A 23,946-nucleotide genomic window follows, 5' to 3' on the forward strand; every position below is an offset into this window, starting at 1 on the left:
CACATTAGAATCACCTGGGAATCTTTAAAATCCTGATTTCTGGGCCTCATCCTCCAGAAATTCTGTTTCTTTGTTACTAATGTTGTGGCCCCACCCCATAGCAAAGAAACAGAATTTCCGGAGGATGAGGCCCAGAAATCAGGATTTTAGAAAGATTCCCCGGTGATTCTAATGTGCAGCCAAGGTTGAGAACCACTGCGGTAGGAGGTAAAACACCTGCGAGCCAAGAGCGAAAGACAAGTGTGGAGGAAGCGCGCAGGCGCAGATGGCAACGCTGGGCCCAAGCTTACAACTGTTTTGATGTAAGCCCCGCCCCCAGCAGCGGAGCCAACCAGAGGGCGCGGGGCGGTTCCAGCCTCCCCCGCGCGGCCCGAGAAATCGCTCGCGGGCGTCCGGAAGCGGAGCGGAAGGAGACACCTCGACGCGCTCGGGCTCGATTGGTCGGCCTTCCGCGGCGCCGTAACGGTCGCAGAGGCGGGGCCCCAGGCAGCGGAGCCGGCCCAGCTGGGCGCGCTGCTGGTGGGAGACGGGCGGCCGCGGAAGGTGAGTGCGGCACTCGGGGTTCGCGGAGGCGGCGGCTGTAGCACCCCCAGAATCGGCTTCCTCGGGGCCCTGCGAGTGGGCAAACTGACGCTTGTCGTGGGGACTGGTTCGCGCCGATTGAAAATCTCAGTCGTGTGTTGGGATCGGGTCCCCGAGGAACCCGGCTTTGTGATCTTCGGCCGCTGGCGTACCGTCTCGGCGCCGCAGTTTCTGCGTTTACCGAGCACAGCTGGTCCCGTTTGCCCGGCGCGGTGGTTGAGGAGGCCAAGGGGGGGCGATACGTATAAATCTTAGAGCAGCGACTTCCCACCCCTTTCCTCTCAGGGCACATCAACTAATAACGAAAATTCTGCGGCACGCCAAAAAATATGTATTTTTTGCTGATATAATAAAACAAAAAAAAAGGTATAATTTTGACTCATTCACCCCGGGTGCTGTTGTTGTGTTGGGCAGTGGAAGGGAACAGAGGTCGGTGCCCCGCGTAAACGGGCTGACAACCGCGGCGTTGAGTGATGCCCGCGCCCGCTGGGCTCGGGGTGCATTGTAGGTCGTCGGGAGCCTGAGGGGGTGCGTGGCTGGTGGGCGCTCGGGGCGAAGCCGGGGGCCGTGTGTGCGAGGGGGGAGGAGGTAGGTGTCCTCTTCTCCGCGTTCTCCATGCTCTGTCCCGACTCGGGGCGCATCGGACTTTTTGGGGGCGTCTAGTTGGATTCCGTGAAGGAAATCCGTGAGGTGGAAACCTCGGAGGCGGAGAGACCAACCGGAAAGGGTTTCTGCCGCCACTTGTTTCCAGGCTGTAATAGTGTCAAACGCCGCGCAGGCATCACGCATCTGCTGCTGCTGTTTTACTTTCCGTGTTGCCAAGAGGGCCCGGGCCTCCCCAGCTCCACTTTGGGGGGCAGGGGGCCCCACTGGGGTTTGGCCTCAGCTTGGGCTTCAAAGGGGGAGGGGGAGGAGGTGTGTTGGGCCCCGTATGTATGTAACCTCTCCTGGGGCAGATGGTTGGACTGAGATGATACCCAGTCCTAACCCCATGGCCTTATTTGTGGTAGATTCCGTTCTTTTCAGGAACGTTATTAAACAGCGTGTTGGCGTGTTTTTTGGAATAGAGCTTTTGCATTCGATAGACAGTAGAGACTTTGAAAACAGTGCGTGGTCCATTTATGGCAATAATGTGAAGGACATGCTTTTGAGAAAGCTAATCCCAGATTTTAACGCGACCCACCTGAGAAAGAGCAGTGACTCGCCAGGGTTATTTCCAGCTTCTCCCGCACCCTCTCACCCCCAAATGGTGAAAAATATTTACATTTTAATGTACGGTGCGGTGCACGTTGCAGGCGTTTCAGACCTGTCACGGGTAAGTCACCAAAGGGCTCTGGGGAAACCCGGCCAGAGCCAGAAAATACAGCTGTGTTTTGCACTTGGCTTTCTGTGCCACAGACGAACCAGCTCCTACCCTGCAACCCTGTGCCCAAAGTCTTCCTTGAGGTGAGGTATCAGAAAGGCCCAGGTCTCTTCCTGCAGCTCTTCCTGGCACAGCTGGAGTAGGGAAGGGCCGCTGCAAACTGTTGACATTAATTTCACCGTATGATCTCTAAAAAGGAGCATTTGGTTCCAGGGGGAATTGATGCCTTTGCCTTTTGTGTTCAGTGGTATTTATCTCTGAGCATGCTTCTTTTTAGCACCCTTGCAAATGAGAACATCCTACCTGTGAAGCCAGGAGTCAGAATTGATGAAAGATAGATTTGGACCCCAGCAGGGTGAGGAAAGCTAAGAAGCGGTGGTGAGCATCGGAGGCCATTAGCGGATGACTTCAGTTGTTCAGCCTCAGTTTGGTGGTTACCAGTACCATGAATTCCTGCTCTGGGAGTAACATAAGACCATTCCTACTAGGAGGTCGGACATTTTAAGATTTTGGCCTCTTTATTTTTTTGAAACCTAGATGAAGATCCAGTTTCAAACGTGAGATTCGAAATCAACTTGAATGACCAGATAAAAAGTGCAGGAGGAATGTGCTGTGACTGAGGTACGCCTAATGTGACATGACTCTCTGGATGTTGGGAGACCATGGAAAGAATCTATTGGTGTGTTTTGTTTTGTTTTAATCCTCAACGGAGGATATTTTCCCATTGCTTTTAGGCCAGGGAACCAACCAAAAACCCAGGTATGTGCCATTGATTGGGAATCGAACCCAGTGTAGGGGCTGATGCTCTAATCACTGAGCACACAGGCCAGGGCAAATCTATTGTTTATTGACTACCATACTGGGTATAATATATATTTCCTTTTGACCTCCTGATAATCCTATCAGGTAGATATTTTAAATTCAGTTAAGGAAATTGAAGCCCAGAGAGGTTAAATATCTAAGTTAACACAGCTGATCACCCACTAACTCTAATCACCACTTCTGTCCTGCTATGTGCCAGGCACTGATCTGTTTCCTTTCTACAGGCAAAACTTTTTTTTATTGCACTTAATCTTTCTGCACTTCACAGATATTGTATTTTTTACAAATTGAAAATAAGGTCCTTTATCAGCAAAAAGATTACAACTCTCTGAAGGCTCAGATGATGGTTAGTATTTTTTAGCAATAATGTATTTTAAATTAAGGTATGTACATTTTTTTAGACATAATGCTATTGCACATTTAATATAGTGTAAGCATAACTTTTATATATGCTGGGAAACCAAAAAATTTGTATGACTTGCTTTATTGTGGTGGTCTGGAGCCAAACCTGCAATATCTCTTGAGGTGTGCCTGTATATTAACTCCCCTAATCTTCACAACTACCCTATGAGCTAAACACTTGCTATTCTCACTTGATGATAAAGAAATGAGGCACAGAGAGATTAGTACTTTTCCTGGCTGTGTGGCAGAATCCACAATTCAAACGCAGGCAGTTTGGCTATAAAATTATACCAGGCTTTCTTTTGGTATTTCCTTTACTTTTATTATTACTTAATAAATTTTTTAAATAGTAAAATGAGTTTTATTATGAAATCAAGTAGAACACACATTCCAGATGCATAGCTTAGTGAATTATTGAAAGACAGTACCATGTAGGTCCGGGTGTAGAACAGTACTAGCCATGCCACAACTGCTCTGCTGGCCCATCCCAAGCACAACTACTTCCATTAGTAGCCATTCTTACTTTATAGTAATTGCTTCCTTGTGTTTTAAAAAACATTTTTTTCATAAATGCATATTCCTAGATATTATGTAGTTTTGCCCATTAAACATTTTTTTAAAAATATATTTTACTGATTTTTTACAGAGAGGAAGGGAGAGGGATAGAGAGTTAGAAACATCGATGAGAGAGAAACATCGATCAGCTGCCTCCTGCACACCCCCTACTGGGGATGTGCCCGCAACCAAGGTACATGCCCTTGACCGGAATCGAACCTGGGACCCTTGAGTCTGCAGACCGACGCTCTATCCACTGAGCCAAACCAGTCAGGGCCCATTAAACATTTTAAAAAATGTTTAATTTGTAGTTTTTCTCTGTTCCTTTCTTTTTTTTACAATTTTGTTTTCTGATAAAGAACCTGAGTCAATTGACCTGTATATTTTACAGTCTGGATTTTGCTGATTGTAAAATCAGGTCTAGTTCATATGTTCATCTGCCTTGGGTAGTTCCTGCACATTAGTAGTTGGGTTGCAGACTGGATCAGACTTAGTCATCCCCTTGGCAGTTGTCTAAATGGTGGTTGGCAAGACCATAGGAAGTGCATAATGTGTCCTTGTTTCTCTCTTCCTGATCTCAGCAGCTGGTGCTACTCGATGCCTATATATCTATTCACCGAAGGTTGCAAAATAGTGGTATTGTATTTCTATCATATCTTTTTCACTTATTGCTTGGAATACTAGTCCCTTATCTATTATTTAAATAGGCAGCAGTATAATTCCTTCAGGAAAGGCAGCATTTATTCTTGATTCCTACCATTTACTTACCAGTTTTCAAGATTATAAATTGGTTCTTTATTTCCTTTTTTTTCATTTTAGATATTATTGAATTTACATTTTAATGTAAATATTGATACTGTTAGACATTCACAAAGTTGAATTTTCCTATTTAAATGTATATATATTGAACATTTTCACTTAACTTTAATAATTCTGGTCCTTCCCTAAAGTCAACAAATATTTTTTGTTTATTGTATTTCTTCTTAGGAAAGCATTTATGCATAAACAAGAAATTGTGTGCATTTATACTTTTCCCAGTGAAAATTATGAATTGTCCTCTACTTGATTTTTAATATACAAATATGTCTTTGAGATAATTCATAACCAGTACATGAAGAGCATTATTGTTTATATTTACATCTACATAATATTTCATTTGTCTATCCTGGTACATTGTATGTTACCAGAATTTATTTACCAGTTCCTAATTGATGAATATCTAGTTTGCTTTTATTTTTTTTATAAATAACATTGTAGTAAATAATATTACCATTTTGTTGATGGTTTCTTTTGCTGTGCAGAAGCTTTTTTTTTTTTTTGATGTAGTCCCATTTTTTGTTTTGTTTTCTCAGTTTTCTTTGCTCTTGGAGATGTATTGGTAAACATATTACTGAGATGTCTGAGATTTTGCTGCCTATGGTTTCTAAGATTTTTACGGTTTCATGTCTTACATTTACGTCTTTTATCCATTTTGGCTTTATTCTTGTGTATGGTGTAAGTTGGTGGTCTAGTTTCATTTTTTGCATTGTCCAATTTTCCCAACCCCATTTACTGAAGAGACTGTCCTTACTCCATTGTCAAATATTAATTGAGCATAGTCTCAAATATTATTTTGAGCATAGTGGTCAATTTCTGGGTTCTCTGTTCTGTTCCATTGATCTATATGCCTGTTCTTGTGCCAGTACCAGGCTGTTTTGAGTACAGTGTCTTTGTAGTATAACTTGGTATCTCCAACTTTGTTCTTCTTTCTCAAGATTGCTGTGGCCATTCGGGGTCTTTTTTGGTTCCATATAAATTTTTGGAGTGCTTGTTCTAGATCTGTGAAATATGACATTTGTATTTTACTAGGGATTGCTTTGAATCTGTAGATTGCTTTGGGTCGTATGGACATTTTAATGGTGTTGATTCTACTAATTCATGAACACGGTATATTCTTCCACTTGTCTGATTGTTATGGCTGAGACTTTCAGTACTGTTAAACAAGAGTGGTGAAAGTGGGCATCCCTGTCTTGTTCCTGTTCTTCGGGGAAATGGTTTTAGTTTTCCCATTGAGTATGATGTTGGCTGTCGTTTTGTCATTTATGGCTTTTATTGTGTTTGATCCTTCTATTCTCACTTTGCTGAGAGTTTTTATCAAAAAAGGGTATTGGATTTAGTTGAATAATTTTTTCTGAAGCAGTTGCTATAATCATGTGGGCTGATGTTCTGTCCACTGAGCCAAACCAGCCAGGGCCAGTTCTCATTTTTTTTTTTAAATATATATTTTATTGATTTTTCACAGAGAGGAAGGGAGAGTGATAGAGAGCTAGAAACATTGATGAGACAGAAACATCTATCAGCTGCCTCCTGCACACGCCCCCAGTGGGGATGTGCCCGCAACCAATGTACATGCCCTTGACTGGAATTGAACCTGGGATCCCTGAATCCTCAGGCTGACACTCTATCCACTGAGCCAAACCGGTCAGGGCCAGTTCTCATTTTTATGAAGCCAGATTTGTTTATGGATCACGCTTTTGATGATATAGTTAAGAAATTTTTGCCTATTCCAAGGTCAGAAAGGTTTTCTATGCTTTTTTTCTAGGCACTTTGTATTTTTAGGTTTTTAGAGTTATGTCTATGATTCATTTTGAGTAAATTTTTGTTTATGGTGTGAGGTATGAATCAAAGTCTATTTTTGGGCACATAGATGTCCAGTTGCACTATTTTTAAAAAGACTATCCTTCCTCTGCTGAATCACTTTCTCACCTTTATCTTATATTTGTGGGTTTGTTTCTGGGCTTTATTCTTTATTTCTTTTCAAAAATATTTTTATTGATTTCAGAGAGGGTAAGAGAGATAGAAACATCAATGATGAGAGAGAATCATTAATTGGCTGCCTCCTGCATGTCCCACACTGGGAATTGAGCCCACAAGCCAGGTATGTGCCCTGACTGGGAATCAAGCCATGACCTCCTGGTTCATAGGTCGTGCTCAACCCATGAGCCACACCAGCTGGGCTCCTTGATCTTTATTCCTTTCTACAGCTCTTTCTTTCTATCAAGGAATCTTCTGCATGAAGCATCTTTAGGATTTTTTATAGAGCAGATTTGTCCTATTTGTTTTGTTTGAAAATATCCTTTGTCTTTATTATTAATGGATATTTTCACTGGGTTTAGAATTTTAGATTGGCAATTATTTTTCCCCCAGCACATTTATGATATTAGTCTACTCTTAGTTTTTGTCCTGGTAATTCCTCATTATCTTGTTAGTTCTTCAATGCTTTTAAGAAAAAAAGAGTTTTATTTGGCTTTCTTAGAGGCAGATTGCCTATTTGACTATTATAAAAAAAAATAAGACTACTAATGTCCTGGAATTTAGTTTTACCTAGACATATTATGTAAAACAACTTATAACAGCTGAGTAATTTGTAGAAAAAGGTCTAAGATAATATGATTGTATGCTTAGGTAAGTTCCATTTTGTTCAGCATACTTGTATATAACAACTACCAATTATCTATACATTTCTATGTGTCACACACTTGTATTAAATACTTTCTACATGTTGTCTGACGTAATTCAACCTCTGAGGTGTAGATATTATTATTACTCTTTTACAAATGAAGGTATCAAGGATCAAAGATGTTAATGAGTTTGTCCATGTCACACAGTTTAATAAATGGTTAAGCTGGTAGTCACTCAGGCCATTTGTCTCTGAACTCTAAACCTCTATACTTTATTCTTTATAGTGCTACAAGAGCATATAACGAGAACCTGATCTAGTCATGGAATCAGGGGAGATTTCCCTGAAGAAGGAAATTTGAGCTGACATCAGAAGGTCAAGTATGAGTTAACTAAGTGAAGAAGAGATTGAACTCCTAGGTCTTGAACATGGAGGGAGATGGCATTTTGAAGATTAGAGAGAGGTCCAGGGTGGATGTTGGAAGACTGTTAGAATATGTGGCTCCATGCTTTTTGGGAAATTCTCTTACATTGATGTCTGCTAACCTTATGTCTGGTTTACATGGTGTATTCTTTCCACTTTAAACTTTGGCTGATTACTAATGGTGATGCAGTAGGAAGAACAAAGCACTACCTCTGAATTATTCTTGCCATAAAATACTGAACTGAAATTTAATAAAGCTTCTAGATATAGCCAGTTTACAAGAAATATAGGAGATGGATAAATATGTTAAATGATGAGAATGCAATAAGCTAAATCTGAAATGCGGGTAACTCTGAAGACAAATGGCCTATTTCTTTAACAAATGCCATATTAAAAAGGAGACTGGGACTTAAAAATTAAAAGAAACGTGTGTGCTGTATATGGAATTTTGAAAAAAATCACAAGATATTTGGGGAAGTTGAACATGGATTAGATATTAGGTAATAGAAAAGAATTACTGTTATTTTTATTGGGTGTGATAATGAGTCTATATTTGTTAAACATGTATACCGAAATATAAGTGGGTAAGGAAGAAATGTAACAAGAATAGAAGAATGTTATTGGAGCTGGATTGATGACTACATGAGTTCATTATAGTCTTTCTCTACTTTTGTGTAGTTTTAAAAAAATTTCTCGAATGAAAAGTTAAAAAGCTAGTAACTGAAGTTGGCTGACTTTTTTTTTTTTTTTACATATTGTAATTTTTTTTTTTTTATATTTTTATTGATTTTTCACAGAGAGGAAGGGAGAGAGATAGAGAGAGTTAGAAACATCGATGAGAGAGAAACATCGATCAGCTGCCTCTTGCACATCCCCCACCGGGGATGTGCCCGCAACCCAGGTACATGCCCTTGACCAGAATCGAACCCGGGACCTCTCAGTCCGCAGGCTGACGCTCTATCCACTGAGCCAAACCGGTTTCGGCTTGGCTGACATTTTTTAAAAGGATCTTTTTATTAAAAAATATATATATTTTATTGATTTTTTTACAGAGCGGAAGGGAGAGGGATTGAGAGTTAGAAACATCGACCAGCTGCCTCCTGCACACCCCCTAACTGGGGATGTGCCTACAACCAAGGTACATGTCCTTGACCGTAATCAAACCTGGGACCCTTCAGTCCTCAGGCCGACGCTCTCTCCACTGAGCCAAACCAGTTAGGGTCAAAAGGATCTTTATTTAAAATAAAGGCAGAAGGGTTTAATGTAGTAGGTGATTGAGTTATTGAAAGAGACCAGAGTTTAAAGGGAGAAAGGACTGATGTGAAACTGCAAAAATGGCAGCATTTGAGAATCTGTAATATGTTACTAGGTTTAGCTAAAAATAAATTATTAGTGACCAATAAATTGTTTAGTTGGATTTCACTATCTGAAGCAGAAGGGTGCTTTGGATGAAACATTGAACTGGCAGGAAGGAGGCCTACCCCTAGTCAGTCCTGGAAAATTATTGCACATCTCTGGGCCTCAGATGGCTCTGGTACCTGATATATTGGTACAGCTCTCCCTACACTCTTTTCTGCCAGCTATGAACAGCTAGAGATTTCGTATTAAACAATTTTCAAGGTCCTCTCAAGTTCTAAAATTCCATGATGCTAATGAATATGTGGGATTGTGCCTCTGGAGGGGAGGAATTATACCTATATATCAAACAACCCAAAGAATTTTTTTTCTATAGAATGGTACAGTCTTAGATAATGAGAGCAAGTGATGGTAGGTTAGACTGAATATAAACTTTTGTGTGTGCCTGTCAAACAGAATCCTTTGTTGCTAACCTCTGATTTACTTAGAAATAAAGTCCACCTAAGAAAGTAGCATTCCATTCATCCTTGGAGTCAGTCCAGTGAATTGTTAGACTGGCCCGTAACTTTTGGGTAAGGCACAATTCTTTTAGTGTTTTTGAAAAGCAGCTTCTAAAAGATAACAGTTTATTAGCATCATGTGCTTTTCATATCCAGTTAAAACAAAAATATTTTTCTTTGTGCTGGTATGTGTGTAAAGCCCCATATTGTTTTATATCTAGAGGAGAACATTGTAAGATAGGGTTTATTCTAATCATTCTTTAAATTAGCTTTCTAAGAAGTAACAAAAGTTTTGACACAGGAATGGCTTAAATTGCTCAAGAGTAGTGGTTCTTTTAAGTATAATTTCATTTAACACCTCTTGTACTTTTTTCTGTTTTAATTTAGGCAACTCAGAATTTTTCACTGCCAGTCTCTACTTCTTTGGTTCTGCAAAGGAAAACTGTATCTCCAGCAGCCCCTCAAGTCCAGCAGTCCAGTAAATCATCAAACAGACTCATGACTGAAAAACAGGTAAATGGGAAATATTTGAAACCAGTGTTTTTCAAAGTATGTGGTGGCAAATAATACTACATCTGCAAATGTGAAAAATCTTAAATTCTTAATTCAAAAGATTTCAGGTGTACAGCATAGGGAGTATAGTCAATAATATTGTAATAACTATGTATGGTGCCAAGTGGGTACTGGAAATATTGGGTGAACACTTTGTAAAGTATATGATTATCTAACCACTATGCTGTACACCTGAAACTGATACAAAATAATATTAAATGTAAACTGTAATTGAAAAATAAAGTAAAAAGATTCTTTTCTTTAGTAAAACTAGAGGCCCAGTGCAAGAAATTTGTGCACTGTAGCGTGCGTGCGTGCGTGCGTGCGTGCGTGCGTGGGGGGGGGAGTTCCTCAGCCTGGCCTGCACCCTCCAGGAGCCCTCGGGGGATATCTGACTGATAGTGGGCCTAAGCCAGTGATGGCGAACCTATGACACGCATGTCAGAGGTGACACATGAACTCATTTTTTTGGTTGATTTTTCTTTGTTAAGTGGCATTTAAATATATAAAATAAATATTAAAAATATACATCTTTATTTTACTATGGTTGCAAATATCAAAAAATTTCTATATGTGACATGGCACCAGAGTTAAGTTAGGGTTTTTCAAAATGCTGACACGCTGAGCTCAAAAGGTTTGCACCAGCACTGCTGCAGAGGTGAGAGAGGCTCCCACCGCTGCCTCTGTGCTCACCAGCCATGAGCCCAGCTTCTGGCTGAGTGGCGTTCCCCCTGTGGGAGTGCACTGACCACCAGGGGGCAGCTCTTGCATTGAGCGTTTGCCCCCTGGTAGTCATTATGCGTCATAGCGACCGGTTGTTCCACTGTAGGGTTGATTTGCATATTAGCCTTTTATTATATAGGACTAGAAGCCCGTTGCAGGAAGATTCCTGTAAGACTAGGGCTTCCTCGGGCTGTTTGTGCCCCCAAGCCCCGCAGCCCAGGGCCGCACATGGGGGTCCCGCCCGCCCAGGGTCGCACACAGGGGCCTGCCCGCCCAGGGCCGCACACGGGGGTCCCGGCTGTCGGTGGGGCTTAGGTTGCAGCTTGTGCTGGCCTGCCCTGCCTGCCGTATGCAAATTAGCCGCCATCTTTGTTGGTGGTTAATTTGCATATTATGCTGATTAGCCAATGGGAGGCATAGCAAAGGTACGGTCAATTACCATGTTTGTCTATTATTAGGATAATTTTGGGAAATGCCAGGTTAAAGACTATTACATGATTTCTTTCTCTTTTTTTTTTATTACTTAAAGTATTACAAAGAGTATTACATATGTCTCCTTCCCGCCTGCCCCCCCTTGACAGTCCCCCGGCTTCCCCTACCCCCCTGTGGCTTGTGTCCATTGGTTATGCTTATATGCATGCATACAAGTCATTCGGTTGATCTCTTACCCCCCCTCCTGTCCCCAAACCCTCCCCGGCCTTCCCACTGTAGTTTGACAGTCTGTTCGATGTTGCTCTGCCTCTGTATCTATTTTTGTTCATCAGTCTATAATGGTCTTTATTATCCATAAATGAGTGAGCTCATACGGCCAATTACCATGTTTCTCGATTATTAGTTAGGATAATTTTGGGAAATGCCAGGTTAAAGACTATTACATGATTTCATTACTCTAAGATATCAGTCTCTAAAAGGAGGCTCAAGTATAAAGTGTTCTGCAGCACATACCTTTGGAAAATGCCATTCTTAGCTCTTTTCAGAATTTGCAAACAGTTAATGTTATTCTTTCTCTTAAAAGGTATTAGAGGTTGCCAAAGCCAGTTTGGCTCAGTGGATAGAGCGTCGGCCTGCGGACTGAAGGGTCCCGGGTTTGATTCCGGTCAAGGGCATATACCTGGGTTGCGGGAACATCCCCAGTGGGGGATGTGCGGGAGGCGGCTGATCGATGTTTCTCATCGATGTTTCTGACTTTATCTCTCTCCCTTCCTCCCTGTGGGGAATCAATAAAATATATTAAAAAAAGAAAAAAAAGGTATTAGAGGCCCTGGCCAGTGTAACTCACTTGTTTGGAGTGTTGTCCCATACACCAAAGATTGCAGATTCAATTCCTGGTCAGGGAACATACCAGGTTGCAGGTTTGATCCCCTGTTGGGGTGCATGCAGGAAGCAATTGATCAATGTTTCTCGCCCTCACCCTCGCCCGCAAAAAAATCAATTGAAAAGATAAGGAGCAACATGTATAACTTGATCATTCAAAATTCATGACATTATTATTTACAAAGCATTTTGTCATTATGAGTCATACTAGCTAGACCTCCACAGAGCTTTTGGCTACTAAAACAGATATCAGTAATACTTTTTTTTATTTACTGATTTGAGAGGGGGTTGGGACAGAAACATCAATTTGTTGTTCCACTTATTTATGCATTTATTGGTTGCTTTTTAAAAAAATTTATTGATTTCAGAGAGAAAGGGAAAGGGAGAGATAGAAACATCAATGATGAGAGAGAATCATTGATTGGCTGCCTCCTTCATGTCCCCAACTGGAGATAGAGCACACAACCCGGGCATGTGACCTGGGCTGGAATCGAACCCAGGACCCTTCAGTCCACAGGCTGATGCTCTATCCACTGAGCTAAACCGGCTAGGGCTATTGGTTGCTTCTTATATATACCCTGACCGGGGAGCTTATCAGAACAACACTGTAACCAACTGAGCTACCCAGCCAGGCTATCAGTAATAATTCTGGTTCTGTGTCATTAATTTTTGTGACCAGAAGACCTAAGCATAAATAAGAGGAAAGGTTTGGGGAAGGAGGAGAAGTGTAGAAAAGATAAAGAAGGGAAAGAAAGTCAGCAATCAAAAGGAAAGATTTATTTGGTGCTGTGGGTCATAATGCTGTCAAAGAGTCATTAGGGTAATTTGTTCCTTTTTTGCCTGGATAGAGTCTTTAATGTCAGAGGAGCATTTGGATGTGACGAGTAATGCTTTTATTCTTGCTTTGTCTGTCTGAATTATTAACCTTTAAGCTATTACAGTATTTACATACTATACTAGTAATAAAAATGTATTTATTGTATAAATTATATTTTTTCAAGCATTTAAACATTGAAAAGTCACTCAAATTGGCTTTTTACAAATATTCTTTAATACCTTAAAGAGCATGCAAAGCACCTCACACAGTGATTTCAAAATTGATTATTGTACGTAACATTAAAAGCCCATTATAAAACTATATTAATATCGGGGATTTAAATGTGTCATTTAAAAAATTATCTCTATTATTCCGATCCATCTTTTTAAAAATATGTTTTTATTGATTTCAGAGAGGAAGGGAGAGAGAGATAGAAACATCAATGATGAGAGAGAATCACCGGTCAGCTGCTCACTGGGAATTGAGCCTGCAACCCAGGAACGTGCCCTGACTGCGAATCGAATCATGACCTGTTGGTTCATAGGTCGACGCTCAACTAGTGAACCACATCTGCCAGGCCTGATCCATCTTTTATGTCCTTATTTCATTTTTCTTCCCATTGTTTTGTTTTTTATTTTATTTTTTTATTGATTTCAGAGAGGAAGGGAGAGGGAGAGAGAGAGACGGAAACATCAGTGATGAGAGGGAATCGTAGATCGGCTGCCTCACGCATGCCCTCACTGGGGATCAAGCTCACAACTGGGGCAAGCGCCCTTGACTGGAATTGAACCCAGGATCCTTCAGTCTGCAGGCCAACACTCCATCCACTGCGCCAAACCAACCAGGGCCCCATTATATTTTTATTCACTTAATCTAGAGAGTTAGAGTTCCCCTCTCAGCTTTATGGCATAATGACATACTTAGAATCACTCAGAAAAACAAAAACAAACAAACAAAAAAAGAATCACTCAGAATGACTCTACTCAAATCGGTTACCTGAATGGACAGACTTCTTTTTATAGTTAGTTTCTTATATAATGGATATGATCTATTTAAATTATTGGCTCCAACCATTCAGATATGGTTTTATTGTGTGTGTGTGTCCTTAATCATTGTTAAAATGACACTTATTTCCAAGTGACTCACCTTCTCTTTACTATTCAATTAATGCAACTCAGTTTGCAGTTGTTTCTTTTGAGTGGGCCCTGATCTGGTTCAGTTAAATGAAAAACCTAAGGTCTGTTTGATTCACTGCAATTACAAGGTGTTTTTTAGTTGTTTTGTTTTAATTTTAATTATTGTATGTACACAAAACTTAATATTAAAATTTTTTGGAGAAAAAGTTCTGTTATTCTGAAAATGAAGGAAATTATGTACAAGAAGGTATTTTTTCACTTATATCATAAACTTGATCCTTTTCTCTCCTTTGTGATTGTAGCAGGAAGAAGCAGAATGGGAGAGCATAAATGTGCTGTTGATGACGCATGGCTTAAAACCTTTAGTTCTAGTCAAAAGAACAGATCTTAAAGGTAACCAGATCCTATTCTTGCCCCTGATGGTAAAAAGCTGTTTTTTTCTTTACAGTATTTTTTTCTTAAAAATTTTTTGCCTTACCTTTATTTTTACTATTTGTATTCTATTTTTAAAAAAATATAGATCTCATCGTTTTTGACAAACGGTCATCACAAAGGATGAGACAGAACTTGCAAACGTTGATGGAAGAAACAGCGCGTCAACAGAATGTGATCCAGGAGCTCATAGAAACTAATCAGCAGCTTAAGTAAGAAAATGGGGTAGGGGGACCTCTTGAATTTTTTGTATCTAGGTGGATGCAAATACAAATATATATTTTTAAAATATATTTTTATTGATATCAGAGAGGAAGGGAGAGAGAGATAGAAATATCAATGATGAGAGAGAATCCTTGATTGGCTGCCTCCTGCACGTCCCCCACAGGGGATTGAGCCTGCAACCCGGGCATGTGCCCTTCACTGGAATTGAACCCGGGACTCTTTAGTCTGCAGGCCGATGTTCTATCCACTGAGCCAAACCAGATAGGGCACAAATATAAATATCTTTAATAGGTAATCTTTTGGTGATAACTTAGCAAAGAAATTTTAGACATTCATTATGTTATTAGATGAGTAGATTTGTTGATGTGATTTATGTTTATTACTAAGGAAGGACTTGTGTGTCTATCATTAGAAAAGAACTTCAACTAGAAAAATGCCGAGCAGTAGATCAGGAACAACGAGCTAATGACTTGGAAGAAATAATGGAGGGTGTGAAATCTAAAATTGGTGAATTGGAGGATGAATCCATAAATAGAGTTTGCCAGCAGCAGAATAAAATGAAAGATCTTCAAAAGGAGCATAAAGCTTTACAGGTACTGAGTTATATATTTTCTTACATAATGTAGTATAAAACAGCTCATCAAGGTTACAGGTGACTTCCATGTTGCTTAATTCAATGTTCTTTACCTTACTTGGCCTATTACTGTTTCTTCTTGAGATTCTTCCCTTGTTTCTAGAATATTTTCTCCTTTGGTTTCCCTTTAACCCCACTGCTGATTCTTCTTATCTCCCTAACCTCTCAGTGTTGGGATTCCCTAGTAGTAATTCCTTAGTCCTTTTTTCTTCCCTATATACTCTAACTCCCTTGGTGATGCTCAGTCTTTCTTAGCACCTAATTTAAATCTATAGTCCAAACCTCTTCTCTTACTTCCTGACTTATTTCCCACTACCCACTTGACATCACTGTAGGCATCTAGAACTTCACATGTCTAAAACTGAGTTCCTGTATTTCCTCTCCAAAACTTTCTTCTTTTAGTCTCCACTCTGGTCCAAGTCACCTTCACTTATCCCCTGCTTCTCTCTTGGCTTTGCTGCTTCTCACCTTGCCTTTTTTCTTTTTCTTTTTCTTTTTTTGTTAATCCTCACTGAGGATGCTTTTCCATTGATTTTTAGAAAGAATGGAAGGGAGAGGGAGAGACAGAAAGAGAGAAACATTGAGGTGAGAGAGACACATCTATTGGTTGCCTCCTGCATGCGCCCCAACCAGAGCCAGGGATTGAGCCTGTAACCGAGGGACACGCCCTTGACTGGAATCGAACCTGAGACCCTTCAGGAAGGGCCGTCACTCTACCTACTGAGCCAAGGCAGCTAGCGGTCCCCTTGGTTTTTTTGTTTTTGTTTTTGTTTTTGTTTTAACATATTTTTATTGATTTCAGAGAGGAAGGGAGAGAGAGAGAGAGAGAGAGAGAGAGAGAGAGAGAGAGAAACATCAATGATGAGAGAGAATCATTGATTGGCTGCCTTCTGCACGCCCCACACAGGGGATGGAGCCAGCAACCTGGGCATATGCCCTGACTGGGAATCAAACCTCTGACTTCCTGTTCATAGGTCAATACTCTCAACCACTGAACCTTGCCTTTTTAATGTGCTCTCAAGATAGTAGCTCGATACTCTCCAATGGCTTTCCTTTTTCTGTAGTGTTAGGGAGATTCTCGGTTTCCTTTACTGTTATGAAACCTTGAATGCAAGCAGTTATAAGCTACAATTCCTCTATTTTATACCTATTTTACTTGTTACATGTTTACATTTATGACAGTGTTTCTGGAGCTAGTACCTATTTAAAAACAGCCTCAGTACTGAAGTTCTTGAATGAAGCAGTTTGATAGAAACTGTGAAGATGGCTTTGTGTATAATACTGTTAGAAGTGCATGTCCTAGATGTACATGTTATAATTATGTTTTTTAAAAATTTCTTCTAGGCAAAATGTCAGCATTATAAGAGAAAACAAATGGAACAACAAGAGGCTATTGCTTTTTTGCAAAAGGATATCTGTAGATTATCAAAGGAGGAGGAAGAGCGCATTGCCACTCAAAACAGAGTATTTTCTTATCTCTGCAAAAGAGTTCCTCATACCATCTTGGATAGACAGTAATGTTTACTTTATTGATATGTGGATAGATTCATCATTTTTTAAAACTAATTTTATCTTGGGAGTGGTTACATATATCTCTTATAAATTGGGTTCTGCTTTCTATATAGCAGGATAAAAATCCCCAGGATTTCTGAGCAAAGAAATTAAGCCCAGAAACAGAAAGACAAGTTAATGATGAGCTGTAATAGTCTAGGTGGGAGATAATGAACGCCTGTGTTAGGGCTAAAAGAGAGATTGCAGAGATGGACAGGAATTGTCCAGACTGACTGGCTATCGTTGTTGAGAGGAGGAGTGGAGTCAAAGATTATTAGATTTCAAGTTAGATTTGGGGAATGGAGAGGAAAGATGACAAATTCATTTTTGGACATGTGCCTAAGCACCTTATGCCAGCTATGTAGAAATAAATAGCAGGGCTGCAGTTAGAAGGACTGAACTCCAGAGAACTTCCAAATTTCAGATAGACAAAAGAGAGGCAGAAGAGAAGTTATGTTTGGGCGTCAGGATAACCAAGGAACAGAATGTTTCAAGGAGAAGGTGGTACGAAGTGTTACATGCTGCCTCATCAGTGTATATGTTTACCTTCTTCCTGTCTTATTTGCTCAGAACTCCCATTTGACACAAATAACTCCTCACTACAAGTTTATTGAAGATAGCCGGTAGCAGTCACCCAGAATGAATGAAGTTTGCTAAGGAGGAAAAGATAAAAATGGAATGGTAGCTTAAGAGGGAAGTGTGGGGATGAGAGGGCTTGTGAAGGATAGAAAGGATGATATGTAAGCTAGTATGTGTGGGTATGGGGAAAGGTTGAAAAGAAAGACTAATCCATAAAGTTATAGTATTAAAAGCACAATTAGCTGAATTAGATTTAAAGGCAAGAGATTGGTAAGTTTCCCCAAGATAGGAGAGAAATAGTATGAATTCTTATTTTAAAAAGAATAACATGTGAAAGTATAGTGTTATTTTATTTTTCTTTGAGGATTTTTTAAATTAAAAAAGCAGTACATGCTTATAAAAATTCAAATAATATAGAAGTGTTTAAAGTAAAATGTTATAGACCTGCGTGTCCCTCCTAATTACCACACCTTAGAGATAACCACGTTAATCGTTTGGTTTGTGCCCTTCCTAGTGTTTCACAACAGGAGGACTCTTGGTATTTTGGGTGGGACAATTTATTATTGTGTAGGGCTGTCATGCTCATTGATGAAATTTTAATATCTTGCCTTCTCCCCAACCAGTCTGCAGCCCCAACTCTGTTCCCTAGATTATAGTATTATCCCACAGTTACGAACCTATAGCGTTCTTTTCCAATACACATACAAAATCACATACAATTATTTCTTTAAAAAATAGTAGTGGTATACATTTGGCTATGCAACATTAATTTTTCCCTTACTCCTTATTAGGACATACAAATACACATTGTTTTTCTAACGCTTCATCATTTTCTATAGTATGGATGTGCCATTATTTATTTAACTTTTTCCTTGTTGAAGAGTAAATTGTTTCTGTGTTTTCACCTTTCTAAATAATGGTGCAATGAGCAACTTTGTTCATCTTGACTACAACCTTGGGGCATATATTTCTGTGAGAGTGATTGCTACAGGTAGAACTGTTGGGACTACGAGAATATACATTTAATATGCTGAAATATAATGATTGTGGTTATTTTTAAAACTATGCTTTGAAAGTAATATATGATTTAGTATAATACTTCTGGCAAAACCACTTAAATTTTTTATAAACTTGCTAGATTATCTGTACACTTATCACTGTAATTTGAAATTATGTAGAAAGAATAGTAAATGCTACAGTATCACATTTTGAAATAATTTATTTCCTGTTTTCTAGGTTGCTTTGCCTAATTGACTACTATGAATCCAAAATTAGAAAACTTCATAAACAAAGGTATAGCTAATTCTGTATGGCAGTTTTAAAAATACTATCCAGTTGTGAATCACACCAAAAGTAGTCAGCCTTTTGAAACCTAAAATATGCTTTGGAAATCTACCTAATATGTAACTATGAATTTTTTAATAAAGCTCTTGAAGACTGTATTTTACTACTTATGTTAAAATCTATTGTTGCATTTATATTAAATATATATATTTATTTCACCAAAATATTGGTTACAGAAGAAATAGGATTTACTGTATATTTTAAAGTATTATAATTTATTCTATTTGATGTCATCAAGCCATCAGATACTGAGTATATTCACAAAGTGATATAATTAGATTAGTTATCTACCAAAGTACAGTCTAATTAGTGTGCAGATTTATATGAGCTAAAGATAAAATGTCATAGAGAAAAATCAAGCATATAGACTAAAACATAGTTTACCTCTGATTAAAGAAATTAAAGGTAAAGATAAAAATAATGGTCTTCAATTAACCTAAAATAGCTGAAGAATCTAAGGCCAAATGACCTAAAGTGCTTTCATATACGGTCATTAAAATAGTAGCTATTCTATTTCATCGTTTATAGATGGGACAGTTCTTTTAACAGATACTTATTTGAGCACCTTCTTTGTGCCATGGTTTGGTTTAGGGACTAAGGATACCATGATAAGCTAAGCAGATAAATCTCCACTTTCATCAAGCATACATTCTAGTATTCTTAAGAAAAATAACTTTCCAGAAACTCAGCAGGACCAGTGACAGAGCTGTGCTGGTTGCTGATTCCTTCTAGCCCCTTGAGACTCTTTAAAAAAGAGAGCAGATGGAGGGAAGAAGTGGAAAAAAGTGAAAGGAAGGGAAGACAAGAAAAGAACAGCTCATGGTAGAGTAACTCCTTGCTTCATTCTATTCAGAAAGCAGTATTATAAGTAACTTCAGGGACCTTCTGGTTTTCAAATGAAACTTGTGTTTTAGATGGTAGGCATGGTGTTAGCTTCTACAGAGATAGGACAAAGTTTTAGGTAGGATCCTTACATTCTAGGATTTTGTAGTCTGTTAAGGGAAATAAAATGTCCACTTATACTTTGCATTTTTTCATATTGTTATTTTGGTGACATAAAAGTACTAGAAGGAAAAAAACAGTATGCTTTGTTTGTTTACTCATTCAACAAGTGCTTTTTCATTCACTCTTAAACTCCATACTCTTCTAAAAAATGAGATACCATGGCAAACAAGACAAAGTTCTGGTTTCCATTGATCTTATATTTTAATTAAGATGATAGCAGATATATTACTATTAGGTAGTAGTACCTAATACCTAATACCATTCTCTATAAGGACTAGTAGGAAATTTGGCTTAAATTTCAATTCATATTTGGGTTATCAAAATGTTACTAGATTGATTTAATTTTTGTTAGCTGAATTGTTCCTTTGAAGATAGATTTTTTCATAAGTGTACTGCATCTATTTTTTCATAGGCAATATAAAGAAGATGAAAGTCAGTCGGAAGAAGACTACAGCAGCCTTGATGCCTCACCAACTTATAAAGGCCTTCTACTGGTACAGAGACGACCTGACTCATACATACTTTTTTATAAAGTGAAGTAGTCATGTAGGAAAGTTAACTTTTTTTTTTTATGAAATGTGTTGCAGTCATTACAGAATCAACTGAAGGAATCAAAATTTAAGATTGATGCACTTTTAAGTGAAAAGCTGAATCTCCAAAAAGATTTGGAAACCAGGTGAGAGAAACTTAAGTAATTTTTATGTAACCTTTGAAAAGTAAACACATATTGGAATTTAGAATGTTAAATGAGTCATTCTAGCCCTTTTACTCTAAAACTAATCTTGAGGAAATTCATACTCTCATATTCATTTTAGTCAGTTGTCTCTCATATGATGGAAGGAATGAGAACACATAGGTAGGCAAGGGAAGTGAGAAAATAGGAGTCTACATTGAAAAGATAAAACTGGGTAGGAGCTCAGAATTGATTCAGTAGTAGATTCTTATACTAGTAGGTTTCCCATCCCCAAATTCCTTTAGGACATATTATTTCATCTTATCCTTATGTTATGGGAGAAGAATAAAATGAAAAGTTTAAATGGCATACTATAGAAAGGTATATTTATATACTGCATACTACCACAAAAGAATGAGACTCTACATGTGTACAGTGATTAGTAAGGAATGAGACATTTAATTCAACAAATATTTGTTGAACATCTATTATAAGTTAGACACTTTCCTAAGCTCTAGTATAATATAATGACCAGAACGAATACCTTGTTCTCATAAAGCTTATACTTTAATGGAGAGGGCACTGACACCTGTAGTATAAACCTCTTATATAAATTTTAACAACCTGCCACATAGTAATATGGAAAATTATGATAATATAAATAATAAAAATTTTAAAACATGTATGGGAATCATGAACAGTGAATTCTGAATAGTGGTTACTTGTGTTATGCAAAAGAGAGGAATGACATTAATAAGGGACACACATGCAGTGCTAAGTATATGTATAATGTTTTAGTTAAGACAGCGGTTTCAACCTGTGGGTCGCGACCCCTTTGGGGGTCGAACCACCCTTTCTCAGGGATCGCCTAAGACCATTGGAAAACACATATATAATTACATATTGCTTTTGTGATTAATCACTATGCTTTAATTATGTTCAATTTGTAACAATGAAATACATCCTGCATATCATATTTACATTACGATTTATAACAGTAGCAAAATTACAGTTATGAAGTAGCAACGAAAATAATTTTAAGGTTGGGGATCACCACAACATGAGGAACTGTATTAAAGGGTCGCGGCATTAGGAAGGTTGAGAACCACTGAGTTAAGAGATTTGAACCAAATCTGTTAATATTTAATTATAATATGGTAAAACTATTTGTAAAATACTATTTGTTTTACTATTTATTCTTGTCTGTACATTTGAAATATTTCCTATATAAACACATAATAGGTTTACAATGATAAAAATGGGTAAAAAGTTTTGAATAGAAAATAATAGAGAAGAAATCCAATGGCCAATGAACCCTCACTAGCAGTCGTGTGATATTTTAAGAATTTTAATAAGCATATTTGTGACAAGTAACAAAGTATACACTATTGTTTATTATTAAATATTCTTACATGTTTTTTAATAAATTGAATATATTTAATATGATTTATTTTCTACAGGCCCACACAGCATGAATTAATACTTTATAAACAACAGGTGAAGAAACTGGAGAAAGCCCTAAAGAAAAGCATCAAGTAATAATATTTTATGAAAGTTACAAATTTATTAGGCTTTTGTTTTTTATTATCTCTCATTTTCCCCTCATAGTGAGCTTGGCTTAAAATTACCAGGCTGATGGAGGGAAATGACATTTAAAAGGGGTATTTCTAGTTCCACAGTTTAAAAACAATTTCTACTGTTTTGGATTTGGCTATATATTCATCTTAAATAAGAACAAGAAAACAGAATTTGCCTAATTTAATATGGACAAGATTTTAACTAGAAAATTGTCTTTGGAAATCATGGAAGGATTATAAGAGAATCATTGAAATTAGAAATGGCAAGCCCCAAATCATGGGGGTAGCCATGACCTGAAGAATAATAGCCTCATCATACTTTAAAAGTACCAGAATGAATGCAGTGATCCATTTATATTCACCATTTGTATCTTTCTTGACTTTGAAAAGCATGTACTCAGAGGAGTTTCAAAAATTTTTCCTCTACTAGTGGTAATATTTTCTGAAGGTTATCTATGTGTACTCTTTGACTCAAGGGAAAGGGACTTAAAGGATCATTGGGATGAAATATTTTGAAAACTATGAATATATGTATTAGAAGTATTATATCAACTGTATATAAGTTGATTCAATTTTTAGTGACAGCTGTATTTCCTTCTTCCTGTGGCAACACATGCCACAGTGAAAGGCAAGTATTCTGGATATCCAAGAATTATATATTGAATTAAATAAAATAGTACAGAAGGAAAACTAAATAAAGAGAGAAGTGAAGGTTTGGGAAAGCTGCATTCATTCATTCATTCATTCCATTAATATTTTTTTTCCTTCCTACTATTGCTTGACATTTTGGGTACCTATGATAACCTCCTACTATCTGCTTGGCATCTGGGTACTAGAATTACAGTGGTAAACCAAATAGAAAAGGTTCCTGCTGTCATGGAGATTACACAACGGGAGAAGGCCAGTGAAAATGACAGTTTTTATGTAAAAGTACTAAATGTAAAATAGTGTAAGAGTTGCTATTGTGTGAGTTTTGGACATGATCAAAGGTGGCAGTGGTGGAGGTGTTAAAGTGTTTGGAGTATTAGAATGGATAGATTGTGATAGATTGACTATAGGCAGCTGGGGGGCAGAGGGGAATCAAGACTTCTAAGTTTTAGGCCTGAATAACTAGGTAATTGTTGGTACATTAGCCAAGATGGGAAACTGGGTTGAGAAACAACTAGTAAAAGGAGGCTATAGGGGGGTAATAAGTCAGAGGAGAGAGTGTAAGAGAGGAAAAGCTTTTCATTAGCCCTCTTAGAGTCTCTGTCTGGGCCTGAAAACTAAACTGACAAGGACAGATTAACATGAGAAAAGCATACAAATTTATTGAATATAAGTTTTATATGACATGGGAGCATCCTTAAGGAAATGAAGATTTGAATATGCAGTTAAACCTGAGCGTTTTTATACCAGGTTTGATGAAGTGGAAAGTTGTGGGAAAATGTGATAGGACAAAAGATTATGAGCTAAGGGTAGTAAGCTGGGGGAAACTGAGATTCTTCTTGGTGTCCCTCTGTCTTCAGAGATGAAGTTGCTCCTTTCCTCCTGGTACAGGGAGGTACCTGTCACAGGAGGGCTTTATGATCTGCTTCAGGAAAGAAGAAGGAGGTCAGAAAGACCTTCCTGCACCTGCCATTTTCAGAGAGGATGAGAGAGAGAGAGAGGTCAGTGATGCGAGAGAATCACTGATGGGCTGCCTCCTGCATGCCCTGCACCTGCCATTTTAAAATTCCTTCAGCTTAAAACATTTCTTATGTCAATGTGGCATATTTTGTAGTGCCATATCTTGATCCCCTACAAAGGAATCTTACTGACTTCAAGGCAAGTGTAATAGTGAAGACACATACCCACACACATGCATGTATTTATATATACAGAGATAAGAGTCAATCCTTATTATTTGCAGATAGCATATTTGTGAACTTGCCTACCTGCTAAATTTTATTTTTAATCCCCA

The 23,946-nt window shown here is 38.4% G+C and overlaps 1 protein-coding gene across 14 annotated transcripts in view; it reads left to right on the top strand.

The window, feature by feature from the left end:
- Nucleotides 1-453: 453 nt before the first annotated feature.
- The window catches only part of CEP70 (centrosomal protein 70), a 58,046-nt gene continuing 34,553 nt past the window's right edge, over nt 454-23,946 (top strand). Inside the window, exons 1-12 of one of the 14 annotated variants that reach the window (XM_036332440.1) lie at nt 454-543; nt 2,483-2,566; nt 7,450-7,543; nt 9,830-9,955; nt 14,287-14,377; nt 14,505-14,628; nt 15,054-15,234; nt 16,620-16,789; nt 18,642-18,698; nt 20,167-20,248; nt 20,342-20,430; nt 21,888-21,962. In XM_036332440.1, coding sequence (XP_036188333.1) covers nt 9,941-9,955; nt 14,287-14,377; nt 14,505-14,628; nt 15,054-15,234; nt 16,620-16,789; nt 18,642-18,698; nt 20,167-20,248; nt 20,342-20,430; nt 21,888-21,962 — 884 coding nt within the window. In that variant the 5' untranslated portion in view covers nt 454-543; nt 2,483-2,566; nt 7,450-7,543; nt 9,830-9,940. Of the gene's footprint in view, nt 544-2,407; nt 2,567-2,601; nt 2,625-2,681; nt 2,705-4,257; nt 4,361-7,449; nt 7,544-7,755; nt 8,087-9,829; nt 9,956-14,286; nt 14,378-14,504; nt 14,629-15,053; nt 15,235-16,619; nt 16,790-18,641; nt 18,699-20,166; nt 20,249-20,341; nt 20,431-21,887; nt 21,963-23,946 lie in introns of those variants that run through there. The other 13 variants (XM_036332434.1, XM_036332445.1, XM_036332446.1 and 10 more) reach the window with 13 other exon arrangements.

This window comes from Myotis myotis, unplaced genomic scaffold (genome assembly GCF_014108235.1).
Source record: "Myotis myotis isolate mMyoMyo1 unplaced genomic scaffold, mMyoMyo1.p scaffold_m19_p_13, whole genome shotgun sequence".
Taxonomy (NCBI): Eukaryota; Metazoa; Chordata; class Mammalia; order Chiroptera; family Vespertilionidae; genus Myotis; species Myotis myotis.